This window comes from Eumetopias jubatus, unplaced genomic scaffold (genome assembly GCF_037043125.1).
Source record: "Eumetopias jubatus isolate StellerSeaLion01/CBP00866 unplaced genomic scaffold, mEumJub1_p1.0 scaffold_1, whole genome shotgun sequence".
In the NCBI taxonomy this organism is placed as follows: Eukaryota; Metazoa; Chordata; class Mammalia; order Carnivora; family Otariidae; genus Eumetopias; species Eumetopias jubatus.
In genome coordinates, this window is record NW_028274807.1 from 149942759 (window position 1) to 149969370 (window position 26612).

At 48.5% G+C, this 26612-nt stretch overlaps 1 protein-coding gene across 1 annotated transcript in view; it reads right to left on the reverse strand.

The window, feature by feature from the left end:
- ITGA9 (integrin subunit alpha 9) overlaps window positions 1-26612 on the reverse strand; it is a 333429-nt gene that overhangs the window by 80461 nt on the left and 226356 nt on the right. The window contains exon 19 of the mRNA XM_028107025.2: window positions 650-736. Coding sequence (XP_027962826.1) covers window positions 650-736 — 87 coding nt within the window. The remainder of the gene's footprint in view (window positions 1-649; window positions 737-26612) is intronic.

Genomic DNA, 26612 nt, shown 5'->3' on the forward strand with positions numbered 1-26612 from the left:
TTAGATTCTAGTTTTGCTTCCAACAATCACATCTTCTATGTATCTTTGCATATCCTTATAATACTGGCACATACCAGAATGTTCCATGAACGTTTGAATACGCTGGACCATATTATTGTTTCAGCTTAGAAAATTTGGCTCCGTATAAATACCAAAGTGAGTCTAATTTCTTTTGCTTTAAAAAAAATGAATTGCAATACCATTATTTATGTTTTAAGAATTTTAAGAGGTCTCTTCAGAAAATTGTGAGTGCCCAGGGGAGTGACAGTCAGAACCGTAGGTCACTAGCCCAGACCACATTTCTCCTATATAGTCGTACTCACAGTGGCATGGAATGTCCCAGAGAAAGATTTTTAAGGAGGCCAACCAGATCGTGCTTGCCAAAGTACCAAGGCCATGGTGTGTCTCTCACATTTGGGGTATGTCATGTGGATCAAAGAGGAACAGCAGTGGGGAGGGCCCCTGTGGAGTAGTAGATCGCGCCCCCCCCCCTTGGGAGCTGGGCAGTGCCATTGTGCAAGGCAGGGGTGGGGTGGGGTTGGGGGGGATAGAGAAAGCCTGGGGGGCAGGGTACAGCTGACAGGGCAGGTGGCTGATGGGAAGGGCTGGGGGCCTGCTGCAAAGTAAGTGTCCCGTCTCTGCCCCTTACCTTCGATTTTGACCTCATGAAAGGGAATCCCACGCTGCATTTGAGGAAGTCTGATTCGAGCAGTTCACAGGAAATGCCCATTTCCTCCTGAAAGAGAAAAAGCACCAATGGATGGGCTGGCTGCGTGGAGACAAATGTGTGTAAGTGGCCTCCGCAAGGCAAACTGAGACTTCAGCAGACGCAGTCCTTCTTGGGGGAAGTTCCCAGACAATATCATTGTTGGCTCGGGTGGGAGGGAAGCCTGTGACCAGGCTGAGTCCCCAGTCCTCCTCTGGTAGCCCACCCTCCCCATGAGCTCCGTGGGAAGGCAGGCATCCAGAACATTCTTAACTAATGTTTCGGCTCTGAACCTTGGTGCTCTCCTGTTGAACTGGGCCAGGCTGCATGTGAGCCAGATGCCTTCAAAAGTTTGGATGAAACACAATCACGTCATCTTCCGGGACACTTTCTCCTAGCCCACACTCTAATCCTGCCTTTCAAGATCTTGCTAGTTTAGGAAAGACAAACTAAGAAAATCACACCAAGGAAAATACAGGGATTCTTTCCATAGCCTGAGGTGGTGAGGGCTGAGCTGGTCCCCTGCAAGCCTTCCCAGGTACAAGAGCAAGGAGAGGTCTCCTAGTGTAGCCCGCTGAGGCTGGACTCTATATACAGCGGCACGAGAAACCAGGACAGGGGTCGTGGGGGACTGCTGTCTTTCTACCTGGACACGTGGTCTACAACCAAGGTCAAAGGAAAGCCAGGAGGCTCTTCATAACCCACAGGTTCCAAGTTACTGAAGCCAAATCAAGACTTCCATGTTGTAGATTTTGGAGAAGGAGAAGCCACAAAACTAGCACTTGCTGAATATCTAGCAGCCAGGACATCAAAGTTCAATGAGGTCATGTGCCTTCCCCAAGGTCATTCTTGGTGGACTCTAAAGTTGTTCCCACTATCAGGAATACTTTTCCTCAGTCCTCCTTCCAAGGCTTACTTCATGCATCTTGGCCCCAAATCCTCCTGGGTGCCAAGTTCACACACATAGTGTGGAAGCGGCACAGGATTCAGAATGGACCCTGAGCTTCTATGGGGTAACTGAGTCAGCATATCACCTACCACGACCAGCGTGAAGGGCACGGGTCTGAAAGATGTTAGTCCCCATCCTTGAAGAGCTCATAGCTTAGAAAGAAGAGACCTCCCAGCAGACAAACAGACATTTACACGGAAGTGTGAGGGGCTGCTCTTGGAACCTAGGGGATATGCATCATCAAGTTCAGTAAGGAAACCAGAGGATAATTTCTCAAATGCTGTCTCAGGACCTGCATGTCCCAAAGACTGGTCCTAATGATTCACTGTGGGGGCTTTATTCCCATCTCCTTCCTCCTGTTCCTCCCTGTAGAAACAATGTCCACAACTGGCCCAAGGAGAAGCTCCTCTAAATCCTAGCTTATCAATTTGTGGGCATCAGGGGCAGCGAGCCCAAGCCTAGGTGACGTTGGTTCTCGGTTTCACATCCGTCATGGGGTATAATTACTCTCAAGAGCGTCTCAGCATATATATAAATTACATGAGTTCTCAACCCAGTTCTAAACTCCCTTTGTGAAGTTCCATACCTCACTGGAAAGCCCTTTCAAACCAGGAGAGAGGTTTTCCATTCAAGTCAAAGGTCTATCCATTCTTGAAGTAAAGATTCATTGCTCCGAAGACTTTTTAGTTTTTGCGTGGGTGTAAAGGAATGACTGTGACTTCAAAATTTGCTCTGGAACTTGAGAGGACCTCAGTTTACTTGGCTTTGGCTTCAGACTGCTTTTGATTATTCAAGAGCTGCTGAAATTACTTCTTTTTGTTAATTCCAAAATGCTAGAAAGTAATGCACAAGCCAGCATTTATTGCATTATTCCGAGTCTCTCTGCCACCCTACATAGTCTACTAGAGATTGCAGAATTCTGGTTGGACCTTGGTGGGGCTAGGCAGAAAGAACAAAAACCATAGAGCTCTCCAGGATGGAGAGTGCTCAGTGGACGATTCATGACTCACACACTCCTGGTGGTGCTATAGGAAAGGATGTCATGCATCACCCTTCTGCTGCCTGTCAGAACCAATACAGCCCTCCTGGGGTTATTTATTTCTATGGTCCACTCTCCTACTACAGTTGTGAGGTAAGCAAACACTATGATTCCCTGTGTGGATGGTGTGGGTGCTGGTCCTAGAACCCCTTTACTACATGGGTTCAAAAGCCCCCAGCTGAATGGGAGCCACTTTGCCTGGGGTGGGAGGAGGGAGGGTTACAACACCCACCCCCAGAAGCATTCTGCAGCCTCGGATTGACATCCCTCTGCCTCCAGGTAAGACCGGCTCTGTAGTGCAGCTTAGGTTCCAGAGCCCCCGTGGGATTAGGCTGAGGCAGCCTCCAGCTGACAGCACATCTGTTGGGTTCCTTCCTCTGCCCCCTTCTGCTCCCTTCACTCCTCTTCTTTCCAGAGCATTTCCCTAATAAGCTGCTTGCACAGAAATCCCCATCTCAGGTTCTGCTTCTGGTGAACCTGACCTCCTACAACGCTCTTTATAGCTGAGGCTCCCGGCACTGAGAGCTGCTGGAAAGGACGGGGCGTTTGCTTCCAGGTGAGGAACGACAGTGGAAGGGGAACATCACATGCTAATAAATCTTTTTTAAATTCACACTAACCAAGAGAAAGCTTATCTAACTGTAGTTTATGAAATCTGGATAGCCAGGCCCATCAGGGGAGCAATTTACCCCAAAGCAGCATTGTTTGTTCCGGTTTCACATCAAGCCCAGGGCATAACTAAAAAACAGGCTCATTATGAAGCCATTCATACCCTTGGCAGCCAGGCAGGCAACCTTGAAGGCACAGAGAGACCCAGTGAGGCTTCAAAATAGTGATCTCTTGGGGGTTGCCTATTACTTCTGCCAGACACTTGGTGCCCACCAGCAAGTACGTGGGAGAGGTTCCAGGCATCAGGCGTCTCCATGGCTCTGCCTTTTCCCATGTCCCAGTCATTGCCTATCCTGAGTTTAGGTTAGAGATTGCAACTTTATCATTGTTGCAAGACTTATGATGATCGGCTCTCAGCTGACTGGGGACACGGACCAGTGAACAGACCTCTGATTACCCAATTCAAATACGGTACAATCTACTGCAGAGGGAAACTAAGACCTTGCTGCAAAAGAAGCAGACTTCCATGAAATCAATGAAAGTGATGATGGAAAATTGCTCAAGCCACAGAAAGCCACTGATAAATCTGGATCTGGCTGAGTTAGATCACATAACTGATAAATATCCCTGGATGATAACACTTTAAGATGCTTCTAAAGATAAGGATTTAAATAAAAAAAGATCAAGAGAAGCCTTTGGAAAAAATATGCCATTGTAAAAATGACCTTTTGTGGGCACCTGAAGGGCTTAATTGGTTAAGCCTCTGCCTTTGGCTCGGGTCATGAGCCCAGGGTCCTGGATTGAGTCCTGCATCCGGCTCTCTGCTCAGCGAGGAGCCTGCTTCTCCCTCTCCCTCTGCCTGCAGCTCTGCCTACTTGTGCTCTCTCTCTCTTTCTCTCTCTCTCTGACAAATAAATAAATAAAATCTTTAAAAAAAAATAAAGATGCTAATAAAGCAAATAAGCTTTTGTCTTGGGTCTAAGAGATCCTTGACATTATAATTCCACTGTTACAAGAGGTGTTAAATGTAAGATAATATACACTTATTTCCATATTTCAAGTAAATGTCCTAATCAAATCTTAAAATTTTTTTTTTACTATGAAGTTTTGGATCTTATTCTAAGAAGATTCACATAACTGGCCTTTTTCCCAGTCCCACTCTCCTTGGCTAACAAGGATCTCTAATACCATAAAATGCTATCAGGGCTTCTCCCTGGAGATGGAGTGATTCAATTTAAATGAAATTAATTTCTTTTTAACTGACACACATTACTCTTAGGATCAGGAAAACATCAATGAACATTTTCTAGAACATGTGATGAAAAGCATGCTTGATTTAGGCACATTCACCTCTGTATCCTCAGTGCCTGGCACTGAGCCTGGCACTTAGTAGCTCCTGAGTTTGCGCTTATTAAATGAATGGGCCTTGGCTGGTTGAGGATTCAGATGAAGGGACTGCAAGAAGCAGCTCATTTGCTGGTCTGCCTGGCATGGGAGATGCTTGCCTTGGCAAAGGCCCCCTCTTTTCCAGACATACCTCAGCTCTCCCAGGCCCGGGAGCATGGCCAGTGGAGCCAAACCCCAGCCCTGATCGTAACGTGCAGTGGTTGACAAGAAGAATCAGATAACGAAGTAAGGGAGCCCCCTTGGCCTTTGGACTTGTTCCTCCCAATCACACAGCGTTTGATTTCATTCTGGAGTGTGCTTTATTTGACCACCAACACAGTGCTCTTTGGGAGCAGCAAATCTGCAAAATCTGGCAAGGGCTCAGCGCCAGGAAAAGTTTGAAATTTGACTTCTCACTTTTTAGCTTCCTCATGGGTTTGTCAAACTGAAAAGGACACACATGTCCCCATGTCTGGCAATTTGGTGTTCATTTAAGACCCCCTTCCTTCATCTAGGCACTAGAGGTGTGATCCCTATGAGATGGTAAGAGAAACCTCCATGTTAACTCAGTGAATACAGAATTTGGATAAATTTTGGAAGCACTTTATCCCCAATTCTCTAATCAACTGAGGAGTCAGAGGTGAGCAGTGGTCCCCAGTAAGCTGGCCCAGGGAGAACAGAAAGATATATCATTCCCAGGAAATACTTTATTGCCTACTCGACCATGAGTCAGCCTGAACCTCACCAGAAAAAACAGTCCTGTTCCTGGAGGGGAATCCTTTGGGACAGGGTCCATGAAATTCCTACCCATGAAGAAAACCACATGAGCTTACAGCATAGAAAGTGCACAAGGTAGCGTCCCAGCTTTAATTACTGGTTCAGGTCTGCAACAGCTATGTGTCGTCAGGCCAACCATCCTTTCCCTATGCCTCCATTTCCTTTCCTGTCAAGTGAAGTCGTGACATCTGCCCTCTAGGACTTTGTTGGCCTGGTGGTGCTGATGGCTATAACGATGGAATACACAGATGGCCCCTACTCGGTAATGGCTCACTACGTGCCAGGTAGCTCCTCTCGGTGGTAGCTTCCCTTTTGAAGCCATTTTATAAGGAGGAAACTGGAACACAAAGTAATTATATCACTTGCCCAGGGGTTTCTAGCTGGCAATGTAAGAATGGATCAGAAGGGGCTTGGGGTGGGGACACCAAACAAGGAACAGAGAAGGTCCCCTTTTCCCTCTCCCCACCAAAAGAATCCATGGAAACTAAGCCTGAAAGGTGGGGGAACATCACTCAACAAACCAAGAGCAGCCTTTATGGAACTTGGAACATATGGTGAGCCTAATACGGACGCCCAATGCGGCTGATAGCCTGGCAAGCCTGGGTCAGTGGTTACAGACCTCCTGCCAGATAGGTGCGGCAGCCGAGCAGTCCGAGGGAACCAGAGATGATCACCCACACACATGGGGGATTTGTAGGAATCGGGCCAAGAAAGCACTACAAAGCAAGTTCCTTTCTTAAATTTTGTCAAAACCCCGTTTGGAAGCCAAGGCCCAGACTATGCTGGGTTTGTTCTTTCCATGCTTAAAAAAGTGAAGCAAGCAGGAACTATAGTCAGGACAAATGTTTGAGACGGATGAACCACAAAACTGTTAGAGCAAAGCTCCCCTGTGACGCGGAGTATCAGAATTTGGTGAGTGCATGTTAAGCCACTCTGAACCGATCACAGGCAGGCACAGAAGGAGCAATTATCTGATCAAAGGCGAGTCTTCTCCCCAACAGTCCTCGTGGCCTTAGAAAAAAAGTGCTCTGAAAGCTTTAAAATGAGTAAAAATATTACATTTTAAAAGCCAGTATGAATTAGAAATGAGTTGAATAGACTTATTCCTGTAACATTCCCTTCTTGGTGCATTATATCAACCCTGTTTAGAGCTAATCTCTATATTTTCCCAAAGTGCGGACAAATAAAAACACCTCCCCAGTGCTGGTGATTGCTCCCTTTGGGACCATAGGCATACGAACTTGAGAATATAAACAAACAAATACAAAGAAATCAACCAGCTCTTACTGAAAAGCCCCAAATGAAGAGACCAGTAAGCCATGCCTTCTAGGGCTGAAGAAGAAATTATTTGATTTTCACCTAGGAAGTTTGTCCTCCTGTTAAATAGAGGCAATGTCTTATTCTAGGATCTTTTAAAACATGGTTTCTATTCTTAGATTAAAAAAAAACTATTTCCCAGGGCTTGCCAATTCTTAATCAACCAGCTAAGAATTCAATGTTGCATTCTATCTCACAAATCAAATTATTTTGATTTTCTATTGCTCTTTTCCTTTTCCCTACAGGCTGACTGGAAAATCAACAAGGTGGAGACTCCTCCCAAAAGGACGGGAAAAGAATTTAACATCATGGCATAAAAACAATTTATGAGTGGTGTTTGGATGAAAAGGTTTTGTAGGAGTCAAGTGTTTGAAGGGTACTTATTAAAATCCCGGCCAGGAATCTTGGTTAGAAATGTACTCACAGTGAAGAATTTTACCCCGCCTACAAAACCACTTACACTCCTGCCCACTCAAAACTTGTTTTCAAAGGATTTTGTCCCTAAGGGCCTTGCTACTCAAAGTGTGGTCCTTGGGCCCATAGCACCAGCCTCACTTGGGAGCATGCTAGAAATGCAGACTCTCAGGTCCCACCCCAGACCCGCTGAATTAGAGTCTGTATTTTAACAAGATGTCCAGGTAGCCTCTGTGATCATGACCATTTGAGAATCGCTGCTCTACATCACTGAGCCCACCGGCTCGGGAGACAGTATGTCAACCCATGGAGACGACCTTCCTTATGCTCTCTACCCTCCAGAAAAATAGGTATACTGCTGATGCTATTTGAAGGCTACTGTCTGTGTGGGGACACACTTTTCTGGAGCCAGAGATCTGCCCATTCACATGTCCCTTATCTAGGTTCCCCCGAAAGCAGACTCTGGGACAAGGGGGTGACTTCTGGGCACTCCATGAAGGAGTGGGCAGGTATGCCACCAGTGGGTGAGAAAGCTGGGGCATCTATCCTTCCATATCCACCTGTCCTTGGTTGAGTTGTTCTGGAAACACCGACTGTCCTGTGTTTCCAGCCCCTCGGTACTTGACTGTAGTGCATGCCTGTAGCCAAGAAAGCCCCAAGCGGAGAGACACAGGCAGGCCTCGGCCTGCAGAGGAACTGGCACAGGTGGTCTCCAGGGTGGGTGGAGGGGACACAAAAGGACATGAACAGTAGTCCCCTGTTGTCTCCCATCACCACAAGCAGTTGGGGTGGGGAACTGTGGACCCCGGACAGAGGCAGCTACTGATGAACTTGCCTTGGCCACAGACGAAGAGACAGGGCCTCAGAGAGGACCTCTCCCCAAGGACTGTGTCTCCACACAGCATGCTGGGGCCTCATGGAGGCCTGTCTCTGGGGGCAGCCACCTACTCATTGCTTCCCTCAGGTTGGCGCATATCTGCTTGGCCACCTTTGGACACACCTCAGGACTCTCCTTAAAGAACCAGCATCTTCTTTTAGAAGGATTCCTCCCTCCTTTTTCTTTTCTTGATGCCACAACACATCAGCTCTAACCTCTTCCCACCCAGGTCAGCACAAAACCACCTCTTAGTGGATGCCCTACTCTCAACTTGTCCCCAGTCTGTTCTATAAGCTACTCCGGGTGAATCTTAACACACTCCTTGGTTCACTTTTACTTAAAGACCTTCAGAGATTATTACCAATCAACACCCTTCACTGATTTCTAGCTGGAGTGTGCACTGGAGCTGGCTGGGGCCAGAGACACCACGCACAACTGTGTGGGCTGTTTACTCACAGGAGACCTGGCTGTGGGGAGAGGGGCTGAACTCCAGCCCAGACTGCTCTCCCCAAGTCCTGCTCCTGGCCAAGAGGCTGGGGACCACCAGAGGGGGCACTTCTCTCTGATTTGTATGACGTGCCAGAAAGACCATGTCTGTGTGCAAAGCTTTCTAAAAAAGACCCAGATGGAAGCCCTGCCCTAGACCCACTGAATCACAGCACACAGCATGGGCAAGCATTTGCTGAAAGCTCCCTGGGTGGTTCCAACGCTCACTCAAGTTAAGAGCCCTCAAAGGTTAGATTACGTCACGATCCTTGTTAAAGATGCCGATTGCGGGCCCCACCCTCCTGAGTGGGATTCTTTTTTTTTTTTTAAATGTTTTTATTTCTTTATTTATTCATGAGAGTCAGAGAGAGAGAGTGAGAGAGAGAGAGAGAGAGAGAGAGAGAGGGAGAGGGAGAGAGAGGCAGAGGCAGAGGGAGAAGCAGGAGCCCGACGCGGGACTCGATCCCAGGACCCCGGGATCACGACCTGAGCCAAAGGCAGACGCTTAACCATCTGAGCCACCCAGGCGCCCCCTGAGTGGGATTCTTAAGAGCAGAAGTGGGGTCAGAAGATCTGGATTTTGAATCACCTAGAGCAAGTGTTCTATGTCAGCTTTTGAAACACTGACCCCAAGGGCGAGGACAGTCACTGCCGTTAGGGAGGTGAAGAGATTGAGAGCTGGCCTGAAGGAAAAAAAGTGCCTTCCCTGGGTTCTAACTCCCTTGAGGACAGGACACCTGTCGTCATGCCCTCCCCTGCCCAGGATGGGAGCCTCACAGACCACTGCCCTGCCCCCATGCCCTCAGGGCGGTGACAGAGAAGAACTGGAAAGACCGTGGCCAGCTCCAACACGGGTGCTGGCCTCCCACTGCCCCCAAAGAAGCCCATCCATTCATTCAACAAGTGTTTCTTATTTTGCCTCAAATGGGAAACAGCTCCTATAGAATAATTTGTATGTATGAGATACGCATGTTTTCTGTTACGTCTTTACATCCATTCTCTCATTTAATAATTATTTCTTGGGCAGCCTCGATGTCCTTCACTGCTTTTATAAGCAGGCCCTGTTGTCTCCCAGGTGGTGCTCCTAGCCTGTGGGGAGGGAGAAGGACCCGGCGGCTAGAGGAAACATCCCTGTAGACCCGGGTGTGATGACTGCCTGGGTGGGGTGTGCTCAGCGGGCTGACATGCAGCTCCGTGTATAAGAGAAGCTAAGAACACATAGGTCAAACGCTATTATGAAATGACAACAAAAAATACTATTCATAACACGGCAAGATCTAGCTGAGGGCCCCCTTATTCAGAACTGTATCTAGCAGACTAAAAGGCAGAGGATGGATCCCTGCAGGACCTGTGCTCTGCTATTAATTTACTCAACAGGTATGAGTAAACTAATCTCATGTGCTAGGCATGGAGGTCCGAAGCAAGCTTTCCCACTCCGTGTCAGACGCATAGTGACTGCCTTGGTGTCTGGTCCAACAGAGCGACATACATCAGCTGCAGGCTCCAGCTGCTGGAGATGCCCACGGGAAGGACAGAGAGGCGAGCACAGGCTGTATCTCAGGATCTTCAGACTGCACACCTTCCAAGGAAAAGCCTGATGCCAAGAACCTCGAGGCTCGATACGACAGTCAGAACAAGTCCATTTTACAGCACTGAATTGAGAAGGACCCACTACTGTAACTAAAAGGTTATGTGTCCTTTTTGTATTTTCAAGGGAGATGGATTGGGTTTCCTAGGATTGTAGTTGGCTTTCTCTATATTTGGTTTTAACATTTTCAGTTAATTGGCCACTTACGTAAACTGACCCACACAAAGAGTAAAAATTGCTTTTGGTTGTTTTCATGGCTAGGTTTTAAATTCAATCTTGCTAGAGTTGTTTGTGAAAGATCTTCGGATTCTTCCTGGTTCTTGCAAAAAAAAGGATGAGCTGCAGGTTCATAACGTTGCCTAAGAGCCAGTATGTTCTGAACTTGTTGGATGTCAGAGGCTGGCTTGGCTGCAGGGCACAGATGAACGGACTGGCTTCTTCATGGCTTCCCATGCCCTGGCACTGCAGACGGAATGGACTGATCAGCACTCTGTGTGTCTCCCTCACAGGCGGTTTTGCTCATTCTTTAGTCTCCCTTTGACGATGTTTTCATTTGTCTTGCTTTCCACACTGGTTTTTAGTGCCGCTTTGGATGGCTAGACTGACCACACACCACCCCGCTCACAGCAGGGCATGGAAGGAGGCAGCGCCCCCTCCACACCCCCATGCCTCTCTTCCCATGTGGCCATGCACAGTGATTTCCAGCTGCCAGCACCTGTTTGTGAACGTGGAGAGATGGACATGCTTAGGAATTCACACCCCCTTGGGGGGACCCTTACCCAAGAGCCCCTGTCCCCGACTGGGAAGCGTAGAGAAGGGACCTGTACTTTGTGCCAATGTTACCCACCTAATCTTTCTCGCCCCCTGAGAACTGTCATATACCTTTGCTTGGTCTCCTTTTCCACTTCCCTACTGGTTTCTCCCGGAAACACTTCCTAGTAAATTACTTTCACGCGATGTCTTATCTCAGGACTTCATTCTAGGGAACTCTGAGACCATCATAGACACACCCAGCTTCCCTCCTCTCTCTGTGCCCCAGCTCGGGGATGCCAACCCGGCACCAGTGGGAGCACTTCAGGCTTTGAGCAAATGGCCTCCCAGGTCTTAGAAAACCTCTCATTCTCTCTAATGCACGATGCCGAGCAGGGCTGCTTTACTGGGAATGCCAGTTCTAAGCAAACCAGGCTCTTTTGAAACAGAGAATTCCACCTCCCAAACATGAAGGGTGCAAGCTAAGACGGCGGTGCAGACAGACTTACATGACTCACGTATCGATTTTAATCCACTTAAGTGCCTCCTAAACATGAACTCACATAATTATTGTTCCTAAGTGTCTTCCCTTTGTCCACTTTGGGAAGGAGGCCTCCCACCCCGTCCGCATCAGGCTCCAGGCAGGGACCCTGAACAGCAGGTTAAAGCCACTCTCCTCTTTACAGAGCTTCCCAGGGGAAGGACCCGGGACCCTGGAAACTTCTCGGCTTGTGATTGCACAATGGTTTTTTTCAAACTGACTTGGGTTCAAGTCATAGTTTGACCACTAACCCAGTGGTGCCTTAAGTGCCTCTGTAAAAACACAGATAGTCATTCCTACCCCACAGCCTTGCTACAAGGATTTAGCAAGTCACTATGGTGGCTGCCATCATGGTTGTGGTTGCTCCTCGGCTCTCTCGAGGGACTTTTCACGCGTTTCCTTTGCCCTGCCGTCTACATTGGCTGGCAAGTCCTAAGCTGTTCAAAGCCCCTCCCAGAAATATGACCCTCCACCTGGCTGGGCTGCTTGAAAAAACAGGAGACAGAATTAATGTGTACTGAACTCTGGTCACATGGCAGACACTGCGCTTAAGCACTTTGCTAGGATGGACAGACTTATGCTTCTCAACAACCCTACGAGGTATCAGATCATCCACTTTGCAGATGAGGATCCAGAGGCCCAAGGAGGGTGAAGGAACCCATCCAAGGTTGCATGGGAGCGAGCAGACTAACCCCAGGGCCCCTACCGCCTCACACACACCGGTCTGCAAAGGGGCCTTCAGGGCGCAGGGTGCACGGGTTTTCCTTCCTTTGCTCTGTGATAACCGGCCTACAGCACAGAGGTTCTCAAACTCTGTTGCCATCAGACACACACTGTGGGGACTCACCCCCAGCACTTCCGATTCACAGGGGACCAGCCTGTGCATGTGCTTTCCTCATCAGGTCTCAGGTGGTGTGGACACTGTGTCAGGAGACCATGCCTGGAGGAGCACCAATCTGGATTCTCAGAAACACTGGCCCCAGGCAAGACCCCCAGTGGAGGACAGCCTCAGAAGATGGAGTAGGACTTGGTCTGCTGAGCCAGCGGACACCTGAGGTGGCCCCTTCCAGGGATGCTATGAAGTCTGTGGGGCGCCTGTGGGGCTGCTGGTGTACGGGAGCCCTTCACAGGCCTTCCACTGTCACTGGGATGCCCCACGTCACCTTCCTCCTCATTGCCTCTGACCCCCGGACCCCTGCAACAAATAGAAGAGTAATGTAATGGTGCTATGGTGAAGAAGTGCTGAAGAGAACAGAAGGGGAGGAGGGAATAAACATATAGTGAGTGTCTTCTCATTTCGGGACCTTGAAGCGCCATCTTATTGGCTGGCACTGTGACGTGGGTCTCATGATCCCCACTTTCCAGGTGAGGAGAATGAGGCTCCGGGAAGTTGGACGACCTGCCATAATGTGTGCAGCTATTCGGTGGCTAAAGCGATGGGCACACAGTGCCTCCGTTTCCTCTACCCCGAGCTGTTTCCTGGTGACCGTCTGGATGGTAGCCATCCTATCTCAGACATCACCGGCACTGAGCAGGCTGCATAGGGGGGGCCTGGGACCCCATGTGCTGTTTCTGCTGGGGAAGGAAACATTTCATATGCTGCATTTCAGGCCACGAAACAGACTCCGGTCTGTGTGGGGTTTCCCAACCAGAACTACAAGGGTCGGCTGGTATCTCATCAGCCTGGAGGATCCACGGCTTGCCCCTAGAGCAGACAGAAACAGCAGTGTGACTGCAAGGAGAGTGGCCCCAGGCCTACAGAAATGGCCAGGAGATGGCTTGCTGGCAGCCACTGGGCCCATTCGTGGGTCTCCAGCAGCTGCCCCCTGGTGAAGAGAGCTCGGCAGGCTTTTTACAAAGGGCACCGAGAGTTTTCTTTGGCACAAGATTCGGGTTTCCTGCCGTGTTCCAATGACCTCATGAGGGAAGCACCCCTGGGCCCCTCCCCAGTGCCAACAATCTGGGTTTCACAGCTCAGGCTTTCTACTTATTTGGGGAGAGAGCTTGTTTCTTGTCTTCTTGAGGCCCTCCTCCCTCCTCCATCTGTGGCTCAGTCCACTGCTCTCCTCTGTATTTGAAGACAAAAGGCAGTCCTTTCAACTGGAACCTTCCAGACAGGGGGATGTGGCAGAGGGAGTCCCCTCTGTTGTGAGCACCAACTCTCCATCTCCTCAGCAGATGAATTTTTAACTTCAGAAAAGTGACACGTGGGAGAAGAATTCTGTGTTTGAATCTTACAATTAGCACTAAAAAGCAAAAGGAAAAATCACATGGACCTTGAGACCACACAAGCTCCTAGTTCTTTCAAGGGTTTCTGAGAGGGGGTTTTCCTAACTGGAAATTCTGGTTCCTCCCCTCTGCGGGTATCATCCAATGCCACGATCCACCAATGGCATTCTAACCCAGTCACTTCTAGAACCATTGGTCATGTCTTAGAGTTTTAAGTGGACACTTCAGATGGCCACAGAGCACTTAGGAGTCAAGGCTGAGGTAGAGAGAGAACCCCTTCCTTCATCAACATGAGGAGGAGAAGTAGGATTCCTACAACAACTGTTAGCTGTGAGACTCTGGCCAAGTTCCTTGCCTGTGCTGAGCCTGATTTCTGCACTGGTAAATGAGGATAACAATGTCCTCCAGCTCTGTGAGGACCCATCACAGTTCCCTCTGGGGAGCCATCTCCTCCCCATATTCAGCCCAGGAGCTGTGGGTGGCACTCCATCCCCACTCCCACTCCCCTAAGAGGTGGGGCATGTGACCCAGGCTTAAGGCAATTAGACCAATGAGACTCAATGAAACTTTTGTGAGGACTTTTATGCCGTGAGACTGCTCATTCACCGCAGCTTGGCAGCCATGTTGCCACCCCAAGGGGACAGACAGCCTAAGGAATGAGCCAAAATGAGAAAGAGAAGCTGACAGATGGAGAGACACTGTGACAACTTTGTGAGGCTGTGGCTAAAGCCAACCCTAGGTTTTTTTTTTTTTTTTTTTTCCAGTTTGCACAACAATAAATTGTTTTCTCACCCAAGCCACTTTGGGATGAGTTTTCATTGCTTGCCACGAAAAGGGTTAAAACAGGTATAAATACTTATCTCCCAGTGTTCTGGGAAGCAAATTAAATAAAAGCCCTTGAAAGGGTCTAGCAGAGGGTGGGCTGGAGAACAGAAGCAGAGTAGGCCTGGGTGCTACAGTTCTGGGGCCCACCGCCCCTGAGAGGGGAGGACACTCAGCCATGATGGCCCCATGCACCAAAGAGGGATTGGGGGTGCTCATCAGAGGGGTTTAGGGGGATATGTGTTGAAGTCCACACTGAGATGGAGTCCTCTGGCTACCTGGTCCCACGGACGAATGACCTACATCTGAAGAAGCCTCAGAGCTGACTTAATTTCCTTAGACCTAGATGTAAAAGTGACTCAGGTTCATTCATGCCTGGCAGGCATGCCGAGACTTACTGGATCTTGAACCCTGTCTTTGTCCATCATCATTTGGGAATGCTGCTGCTAGGCCCTGGAGAGCTAAGAGTCTTTGATTTTAATGAATGCTAGGTACTGTTGCAGGAACCTTACAGACAGTACCTAAATTGTAAGTCTGGAACATGCATCCTGAATAGGAACAGTGGTTTTCAAATATGTCCATAAATTATTTGACCCTCCTCCCTTCAAAAGGTGGAGCCTCAGTCCCCTGCCCCCAAATGTGGGCCAGCATTACGGACTCCCTTCCAAGTAACAGAATGTGGTGGAAGTGATTCTGTGTGACTTCTGAGGGATGGTCATGAGCTGCCTGGTTCCCACCGGGGAAAGTCAGCCGCCATGTTGTAAGGACACTCAGACAACCTGCTATAGGGGCCCTTGTGTGGAAGACCTGAGGCCTCCCGCCAACCGCCACCTCTGATCCACCAGCCAGGTGAGAAGCTACCTTAGAAGCAGATCCTCCAGGCCCAGTCAAGTCTTAGATAACTGTACCCCTAGCCAACATCCTGACTGCACTCTTGTGAGAGGCCCTGAGCTAGAAGCACCCCGAATTCCTGGCCCACTGTGAAGGATATTGACTGTTTGCTGTTTGAAGCTCCTAGGTTTTGCAGTTATTTGCTGCACAGTAGGCATCATTAGGGCTGCTGTGCAGAGACCCAGAGTCAGATAGTGGGGGTGGGAGGCACACTAAGGCCCACCTCGTCTGGCTCCAAGGCCAGAGTCTTGGCCTGTGTCCACTCCAGGGAGCCTGCAGAGTCACCAAGCCTTCCTTGTATTTTGGCCACTAGTAGGGTGACCATGCATCCCATTTGCCTGGGACAGTCCCAATTTATGCCTGTTTTCCTGGGGCTAATTACTAATAATGCTCCCAGTAAGTCCTTGAAGTGTCCCAGTTTGATAGACTATATCGTCACCCCAGCTCTGATGTTCAGGCTTCGGAGTCCCTTTTGGAAGACACTCTGAAGCCAGAATGACTCTGTTCAGGGTCCAGGTGAGAGCCCTGCTCACCCTCCTCCCACCTGAACCGCACTCGGGAGCTCATCCTCAAACCCTATCTTTCATCATTCTCTATTTTGGGTGGGACGTGTGGTGGGGTGTGTGGTGGGGGGGGACACAATATTTACTTCCTGTCAGTTCCCTAATGTCAGGGATCAGGCCCTGTCCTTAACTGTGAGGCAGGATGGCAACAGAAAAGCTTTGTCATCAGGCAGATGGGGGTTCCAGTCCCTGAGCCACCACTTGCTGGCTTTGTGACTTGGAGCAAACCACCATCTTCCTGAGCTGGGCCTAGCACTCAGTGAAACGGAGATGATCATTCCATCTCCGCAGGGTTAGCAGGGGTGCTCCCTGAGATGACAGCTGTGACTGTGCGCAACAGCGTCCCCCTCCCACACTGGGCGTGTTCCTCTCCCTCGCAGGGCTCTACTGAGTCTTTGTGAAAATCAAGCCAGAGCAGTAAATACAACGCTGTACTCGGTGTTCTCTATGACAAGAAAAGAGTCCGACGGGATCCTTTCCCCATCCTGGTGTCAGGTTCACCCTGAGAGTACTCTTTAGAAACACTGGATTCTCCAGCTCTGCTCCAGACTTTCCAAAGCCTCCCATAGGTGTGCTCTGCCTCCTCCCTGTAGGATTCTCGAGTTAAGGGTGAGAAGTGAAGACAATGACACCTCCCTCCACCCCTCCCTATGTCCTGCCTCCCTGCGGCTGCCCTCAGCACGAGGTGGACTTCTTGGCTCCATCTTGAGTCTGGGCAGAACACACCACTTGCTCTGACTGACACAAAGCAGCAGAAGTGATGCTCTGCCTGTCCCCGAGGCCTCGGAGCTTCCGCTGGCTCTCCTGGAGCCCACGTGCATGAGCTGGGGCTGGTCTGCTGGAGGACAGGACCACAGAGCTGTTGCTCCCACTGCCCCGGACCCTGGGGGGCCCTGTGGGCCTGCCAGCTCACCACAGATGCCTGCATGAGGGCAGGAGGCCAGCCTGGAATGGAGGGACCACCGCCAGGGTGATGAGTGACATTAGATGGTTGCTGTATTGGGCCATTACATCTGGCGGTGGTCTGTTACAGTGACGGGTACAGAGTTGCTGTGAAGAGTAAATGAGGGGCCCTGTGAGTTACCTCAGTCCTACCTGGCCAACAGAAGCACTCAGGAAGGGGTGACCATGAGGACGGGGTCACCCACCCACCCAGCCCCTTGCCGGCCCGTGCTGCCAGCCAAGGGAAGCCCCGGCCTGTCCCCACTCTTCTTGCTCAGAGGCTACGGTCAGTTCTTTTTTGGTTAGTCCCCACAGAGAGGCAGACAGGATGCCCACAGATGAAAACAGAGACAGAATGTAAGAAAATAACTGCAGAACTACTAGTAGCACATCTTTCACTAGGCTCTGAGCGGCGAGGTCACCATCGAGCCCATCGACTGGAGCGAAGGAAAACGGGGCCCTGGAGACGCCAGATGTGCACAAGAAACCTGGACATCACCTCCTTTCACTATACTTGTGTCCCTGCGGGCTGAGGAATGAACCTCTGAACATGGAGGAACATACCAACTCAGGACGGATGACAAAAAACAGCCATCAGTTTTATTTACTGTCCCCAGACCTTCAAAGCAATGAAATCGTACTGCAAGTAGCAAGAAATAGGCCAAGGCCACAAACATAGTAAAAACAAGGGAGGGGTTTCGTAAACTCCTTCAAACACATGGTTTTCCTCACCTGCTGAAGGTGCAGCCACTCCCCAAGATCCCATTTAAACAGTAGATAACTCACGGGTAAGACTGTTCCTTAACTAAATATCTGTAAATTGTTGAAGCATATTTAACTTTTTATTTGAATTGCACTGACCTCTGTCAAGATGTTTATAAATTTTTCAGTATTAATCTTCTTGTAAACAGAAGGAGTCTGAGGTTAAAGTAATCAATTTCTTATTTACCTTCCCTGAAGTCTGGATTTTATTTGTTTAGCTCAAAATAAGGTTTCTGGCACAGTACGGTTTAAACGTCAAAACTTTTCAGACATTTTCCCATTTACATGGGCTCTTAATTTATATCCAGTGTCCAGCATAGTGATCAGGAAGAGCCAAGGTCTTGATTCAAACCCCACCCATCTCCCTCCAAAACACGAAGTCCTACTTGTTCAGCTCTACTTAGAATGCAGGCTGTCTTCCATGTGGGCTCATGGAAGATCTCAGGAAACTGAGGGGAGCTGACCAATGCGTTTGCTCAAAAGGAAGAAGGCAATGAGGGGCTGAGCTCAGGTTCTAGGAGCTTGGGTTGGGATTGGGGTTAGAAACGGGTTTAGCATATGCCTCAGACCCGTGTGTCATTTGCCCCTGGCCCAGCTCTGATCTCAGCTCCAGCATGGCAGACAGTTCCGTGGGTACTCACACTCACCTGCACCCTTGCCAGGCAGGACAATCTACTCCTTCAGAGGCAGCCCGCAACTGACTGGGAGCAGGAGCTGGGGAATGAATGCTGTCTCGTGTCCTCTAACAGAGGTTTCTGAGTGACTTTCTTGACACCTCTTAAAGGTGCAGCGGTGACCTAAAAACACACACTCATGTGGGCTTTTCTTCCCTCCTTCCTGTTCCCTGGGACCCTGCTCCAATAGACCACCTGCACCCACATCCTCATTTCAGGCTTGGCAAATGGCAGACACCATTTGCCTGTGGTTAGTAGGTCATAGGGAAAGGAATGGTCTGAAAAACATCACTTTGGGAAAAAGATGAATCAAAAAGCCCAGCAGTCCAACCGAGGCCGAGAGGAGGATTTCCAGAGGGAGCTCACGGGGAAGAGTCCTCCCAACAGCTTAAAGGGCTTACGGGCTAGATACGCAAGGACAAGCGGCTCTTCTGGAGCAGGCCAGTGTGTGTGCAGGGGGGAGGGAAGCAAGAATGTAAGAGATTCACCTGCCTGGGTTCTTGTTCTGCAAAACCAAACTCCCTCTGGCCTCACTTCCATCCTTCATTCCCATTTTACCCCCAACGTCAAGCCGACCCCATGGAAACTGTTGGACTATCAAGTCAACCTTTTCATTTTCTGCTGCTTCCAGTCCAAAGTCCCATGAGGCCTGGCCCTGCTAGAACACACTCCTTCCTTCCCAAAGAGCAAGCCGGATTCTAGAAAGCTGGGTGGATTGTGGCTTTTAAAAAAGCCCAGATGCCCAGTGTGCATACTCTCTCCCCTCGTTGCCCAATTAATTTGTGAGGCGCAAGCAAAATAAAATGGTTGCCGTGTACTTTCAGCCAAGTAAAAGAGGCCTTATTTCCCAAAGCCAAAACTAATATTGCACACTGGAGCTGGATGGGAGCCGATGTGGAGTGCAGGTAGAGCATTTCAGGGAACACACATTGTAACCCCGAGCCTGGAAACCGGAGCTGGGAGCCTCAGCGATCTCTTGCACCAAGCTCCACTTTCAGAGAGGCCGAAGAAAAAAGGAACTATTCTGAACCCAACTTTGGTTTTCCGAAACAAGAATCAAAAAATTGATACGCATGTGGCTTTGTGACATTCAATACACCATTTCCTTTCCTGGGGGCTTGTCCCACCTGTAAAATGTAACGTTTTAGGTCTTTCAGAGCCTGAGCTTCCCTCCTCCTAGGACAAGGTTCAGATTTAGAGTTTGGACTAATGACCATCAGCAGCAACCAAACGTGTAAATGGTTCTTTTGTGATGACAGTTCTGGTCTCAGTTAAAAAGCTTCTATTTTCATTAAGGACAGCTTTCTTTGGCTAATATTCTAAAGTAAGGAAAAATTGTAACAGTAGGCCCTTTTTTCCTCAGACATAAGTGCTGGACTAGAGCTTTATAATAAATAAGGACATAAACATTTTTATGTTATTTTATAAACCTATTTGGGGGCTCCAACAATAAGGAAAAACAGAAGCTGAAATGTACACACAACCTCCCTGCCGCTTGTGTGGGGACGTCTGGCCATGGGTCTGAACACAGCCTGTGCCACCAGGCCCCGCCCATCCCTCCCCTCACCTTGGGCTCTCCCCTGCTCACTTGCTCCCCCATCTTCACCACGCTGACCTTTCCTGCAGGGTCTGTATTCCCTCTAGTCACAGCATCTCTATTCTTCCCAGAAACCTCCCATAGCACCTCAAGAAAATCTGTCATGACACCCACGTGCGATCCACTCGCCATGGTCTTGATCCACTGCATCCAGAACTGTTTCCCCATTGGACCGTAAGCAGACTGAGGGCAGGGCTTATGTCTGTTTTGCTCAGGCATCTCCTACGCCTGATCCGTGTTAAACACATGATTTATATTTGCTGAGAGAATGGATGGCACTGTGATCCTAGTCATGACTCAGCTAGCTGCCCTTTACACCTCTCTAAGCACCCACTTTCCCATTTGTTTAGTTCTGTACTTGCAGGAGAATTAATCTCTATAGATCTTTAGGATATAGGTTAATGGTTACTTCCCAAGCCTCATTCTAAATGAAGCAAAAGAGGGTTCCATGTTATTCACTCAGCCTCGTGTTGAGAAAACTAGCCTTTGGCTTATTCAGAGTAAAACAAAACAAAATTAGAGGCTTTTATCTCATGAAAATCATAGCTGTCTCTACAACTCAGCATCACCCCATTGTACTCGGTACATCAGGAAATTAGAACGTGTCATAGTATTCCGCTTGTTACATGATATAATCAATCGTTCAATAACATCCTGGTTTGTCAGACTCACTGTGCCAAGAGCACAAAGCCACCAGTGTCTCCCCACCCAGCTGTCAAATGCTCAACAGGTACATGTCAAAACAGGGAGGACGGTGCTATTTCTACCTTTCCAATCCCACTTCAGGGCAAAGCTTTCATGTGCCATCTTCCTCTTATGTTGAGTTCACTTGGGGACAAATTAATTTCAGAGAGGAAAACCCAAGGGTGAGGCTCCTGCCAGTTTTCCAGGACCCAGCGTGGAGACATGCAGGCACCACAGGAAAGCTAACTTCAGGAGGAACTGGTTGGGAGCTGGGTCCGTGTGCCAACGTCCTTGGGATACTGAAGAGAGCCTTGTTCAGCCCAACTGCAGCTGTCTCTGCAAGTTCATCAATGCTTCCTTGCCCGTTACCTCCTGCACAAAAAACTGCTGATGATGTCATGAGAAAGACCTCATTCACGAAGCACTGGGCCCTCCCGAGGGGAACGGCCCCAGAGCCACAGGAGTAGCCAGAACGCTGCGCTGGACATGTAAACAAGCCCCTCTATGCAAAGAAGATGCACTTGAGCTCCCTGGAGTGGCCGGTCTGCGCCTGAATTCCCACTTGGCCACTCACCGCCTATGGCTCTTCCTTAACCTTGCTAAACCTCGGTTTCCTCATCAGGAAAACTCAGGTTGAAACTGGACATACCTCACTGGGTGGGTGTGAGGCTTAAACACAGTAATGCAAGTGAAATCCTGAGCACAGGTGCATTCATCGTGCTGCTCTAAGGGGTGGTTCGGGTGGCCATGACCGTGCCACGTGTGTTCCGTGAGTACAGAGAAAGAATGTAAACTTCCTGCTTATTTTTTTGAACGCTCGCAAAAGCCTGACACCAATCTGACAGAGACCACACGAGAAAGAAAACTGCAGACAAATCTTATTTATGAATACCAAAGCAATACTAAATCAAGTATTCGCCAACTGAGTCCAATGACACAGTAATGTCCAAGTAGAGGTTGGAGATTTTAAAATATACTTGATCTTATTAAAGGGTCAAAAAAGAGAAGCAACATTAATAGTTTCAGAGGCCAACAGTTTAAGAAGAGTAATTAACAAAAAAGTTGTTATTTCAGGGGCCGAAGTTGATCAAAAACTTTAGATTTCACTGAATTGGATGGGGCCTGACTCAGAACGAGTAATCACTCAGAACAAATACTTACAAAGCAGATTGAGATTAGGCTGTGTTACAAAGATAAGATACTCCAAACAGGGTCATTTGAGGGAAAAGCCTGTGGTCACAGGGAAACAAAACAAAACATAGCTGATTGGTCAGATCAGTTTGGGAAGTTTCTGCTGTGATGAACAAAGCCTATTTATAGAAAAGGGGGCCTGTCTGCTGTAGGTCTGGGTACCCGGAAGCAGACCCCAAGATCAGTATTCTGGATCAAAAGATGCATTAAAAAACGTGCTCCCAAGGCACCAGTAAAAAAGTATGGGAAGCAGGAAAAGGGGTCTGGAGGGTGGGGGGGAGTCAGGCAAGGATGTGAGCTCAGGCCAAGTCCTGCAGAGGGTGGCCTCTCTTGATCCCACGGGGGAGCTCTGGAGTGAGTCACCTCTCAGCTGTCCTGATCTGGGGGTGCTGGGCGTTTGTACCATCTGTACCACACAGTCATGGCCAAAGGCTGCCCAGGTCGAGGCACTCGTGGCTCTTCAGGACTACAGTAAAGCGGCTCCTGTAACCTGAGGTCAGTCCTCAATACTAGAGTCACAGTGCCTGGGTGTTAGAAGAAAACCAAGGTGTGGCGTTGTGTGTGGGTGGAGGGACAAAGATGGCAGGAAGGGACTGGAGGGGACCAGGTGGAACACCAACACTGTTGGCTATGTTGGACAACTGGATAAAGGACCAGAGTAGAATCCCCATGTCCCTGGATCCGAATCTCCCACCAGCAATGCCAGTCCATGCTTCAGTCTTGAGCAGGTAGCCCTAACTCTTCTGGGAATGTCCATACAAGTGCAGCTCCAGGAAGAAATCAGAACCAAAGTCAAAATTAGAACTCAGACTAGAGATAATAAATTTAGATTTCTGATGGCAGCAATTATGTAGTTGGTTTTCAGTGTTAGCCCATTGACTGGTGAATCAAGAGTTTGTTTTTTTAAGGTATTGAAAGTATTTAAGAGAGTCTGAGATTTATGAAAAAGTTCAAGTGATTTAGCTTGTGTTCAAAGCTAAATGAGAAAATCTATTAGGTTGAACCACCTGACACTGCCAATATTTGGCTATCTTTGAGTGACAATAATATCAATTTCATATGGTTCAACCTAAGCCCCTGAAATCCATGTTTTTGACTTACAAGTTATGTAAGCACTATGTAAGTGAGTATTTGTAAAATGGTAATTGTTTGAAAATAAGTGACTTGGGTATTAGACATCATACTAATGGAAGTGACCATTCCTTTTCATGCCTAAAAGCTCTTCAGGTTTGCACAGATCTTACAAATAGACTGAAAATATATTTGACAGGATGTCAGTGCTCATCCATGTTAATGCACTTCCTTAATATGATTAATAAAACATAGAACTCAGGTCTATAACCACCATCGTGACCCATTACAGTTGAGAATGAGAAGGATGCTCACTATGCCCACTGATCTTCAACCTGCCTTGAAGTGAGAGGCAGGGTACTCCTCTGGGAGAGGAAGTAAGATTTTAATATTAAAAGGGAGGGGCAAAATCATTATTTGCATAGGTTATAATTTCTACCTAAGACGGGCCAAGATGAATGAAACTCAAAAGCTAAGGTACAAGTTCAAAAAAAATCACCAGTTAAACTCATACCAAACCTGAAAGCTTTTTTTTTCATATTATTTAAGAGCCAGTTAAAAAATACTATGGATTTTCTGGACGCCTGGGTGGCTCAGTTGGTCAAGCGACTGCCTTCGGCTCAGGTCATGATCCTGGAGTCCCGGGATCGAGTCCTGCATCGGGCTCCCTGCTCGGCGGGGAGTCTGCTTCTCCCTCTGACCCTCCTCCCTCTCGTGCTCTCTCTCATTCTCTCTCTCTCAAATAAATAAAATCTTTAAAGAAAATACCATGGATTTTCTAAAAAATATAATAGATTTCCCAAAATATATAATATTTACAACAGCAAATATCCAGGAATAACAAGAGGCCAGGACCTCAGTGGGGGAAATGATGATATTCTTCTGAGGGACAGAAAGGAAGAGTAAATGGACAGAGTAGATTCTTGGATGAGAAATCTGAAAACTGAAAAATGTGTGTGTTCTTCCAAAATTAAAGTACATATTTAAAGTAATTCCAATCACATTGCAATGGAATTTTTCTGAACTTATAGGAATGATTTGAAAAAATAAGCATGTGACTTTAGGCAGGAAAAGTTGAAGAAGTCAAGTGCTAAGGGAGACATTGCTTCTTCAAGATGTTAAGCTGTCATATGAAGCTTCAGCAATTAAAGCTGCATTGATGTCTCCTTGAGGTACGCAGATCAGGGGACAGAACACAGAAATCCAGAAATGGATCCAAATGTAAATGGGAACTCAGAATAAGAAGAAGATGGTGACTTCAAGTCAGGGGTGGTGTGGGTGGGTAATGGGGTGTTTAACAAATCTTTTGGAGACATCCGGACTATCTGGAAAAAGTAAAGTTGGATCTGTATATTTTTCTCCTCACACCAAGGTAAATTCCACCAAAGACGGACTGAAAATTTAAGTGTGAGAGAAAAGTGAAACTAGGAAGTATGGATACATATTGGGTAGGTATCTGGAGATGGGGAGGAGTTTTTTTTTCTTTTTTTTCAGATTTATTTATTTGAGATAGAGCGAAAGTGAGGGAGATCACAGGGGAGAGGGTGAAGCAGACTCCCCACTGAGAGGACAGCCCGATGCAGGACTCAACACCAGGACCCCGAGATCATGACCTGAGACGAAGGCAGATGCTCAACTGACTGAGGCACCCAGGCACCCCGATGGGGAGGAATTTCTAAGCCAACACCAAAGTCAGAAATGACACATAAAGAAAAAGATGAATGAATTTGACTATATAAGAGTTAAAGACTTCTGTCGGGCTAATTGTCACAAATAAAGTTAAAAAACAAAGGACAAATTGGGGATAAATGTTATTGGCAAATGTTGTGGTAGGATATGCATAAAATACTCCACATGTCCTCTCATAAAATATATATTCGAATGCATAAATAAGTACATAAAAATACAAGAAAAAATTTGAGACATACGCCAACAATTCCTAGCGGTCATCACTGTGCTGTGGGATCATAGCAGATCTTCCTGCTGAGCAGAACTGACACCCGTCCCAGGCTTGGACAGCAACAGGACCCCCCTCACCCCCACACCAGGCTCTGCTGTGCCCTTCCCAGAGGCAGAGCAGACACCTGCTCCATCTCTGAGTCCTGGGCCTCTCCAGACACCACTGAGGTGCTCAGTGGATGTCTACGGAATTCTCACACCTCTGCTCAGAGGAGGGCCAAGCTGCATTCAGAAAGGCTGGGCTTTCATTATGGAGATGCTCGGCCCTGTGATGGTGTATTTCCAAACTGTGACTTTCAGAAACATGGCATCCTTAGGAGGAGTGCTGGCCGCTCCTCTCCTGCAGCTGATCTCATAGCAAGGTGCTCCGCGGCAGCTCCCCCACTCCCGGATACAGCCCCACCTCTCCTGCCAGAACCACCCTCTGCTCAGCCCCAGACACCGGCAGCCCCAGTTTTCCTCATTCCCCTCTGGCAAAGCTTCGGAGAGCTGTGTCTGCCTGCCGCAGTGAAGCCAAGTGCAAAGGGAACAGGGCTCTCCAGTCAAAGGCTGGGGGCTCCCCGAGGTCCTGCTTTTCACTTTCTCAGAGCAAAACTAAAACCTCTGTGGAGACCTCTCAATGCACAGCTCTAACCACCTTGCCACGTGCAGGGACCCCCGAGCGGCTGTCGCTGTCACACACATACACACACACACACACACATTTCCCTTGGGTGAAGGCAAACCTTCACTTGGGAGAGGCGTGAGCATAGTGAACAAAACGTAGCCTTGGCCTGGGCTCATATCCCAGCTGTGCTGTTTCTTGGAACTACCTGATCCTTTTGGAGCCTCAGTTTCTGCTTTTTAAAATGGGTTCCTGAGAGGCGACAATGGGTGATTATAACGACTCTGCATACCCCCCCCGCCCCCACTCACAAGTAGCTCTGCACTCCCATTGTGTAAGCCCTGTTAGTGGCTCATGCATGTTGGCAGTCTTCGCTAAAATCAGGCCCCTCAAGCACCAAGTAACTCACTCTTTCGCCTGCCAAAAAATGGGTCCTGAGCCACACCTCTAGTGGGCCATGTGCCTGTGAGGTCATATTACCTGCCCCACAGGCTCTGGGAGCTCCCTGAAAGCAGAGGGGGCCCGCCTCGTGTCTGTCAACCTGAGGCCAATGCTTCCAGATACCCCGGGGTAGTTTGAGGCCTGTATTTGCTCCAATCACCTTAAATCCTACAGCCTGCGACTGCTCTTCCATCTCCTTCCCTCTATCTGCGTGAGCACCAGAAAAAAGCAAGTGAAAAAGAAAGAAATGTGGCCAGTGACTGAGGAATCAGAGGTCAACCGTGACTGTGAGATTTCTTGTTGGGGTGGGGGCAGTCCTAGCAGACCCTGTTGGTCCATATCCCTGGCTCTGGCTCTCCAGCTGGGACACCTGCAGTTTTTCACTGGAGGGCTTTCTCTAGTGACAGAGATGCTGTGGCCTCTAAGCAAGGCAGGCCAGAAGCTTTCGGGATAGTAATGCCCTCCGGGAGCAGCCCTCAACCAGTGACTGTGGGGAGTGTGGAGAAAGCCCCAGACCCTCCCCCCTGGGGCAGCTAGCTCTGAGCTGTCTGATCTTAGAGCCCAGAGCTCCCCAGTGGGAGACCCAGTCGCCCACAGTATACCTAGCTTGATGACCTACCTTTCGTCTGCTGCTTTCTTTTCTTTCTCTCACTCTACCTGCCCCCCCATCCCCCAAACTTCTGCCTTTGTCTCTGCAACAAATACCTTGCATTTGAATTCTTTTCTCTGGGTTTGCTTCTGGG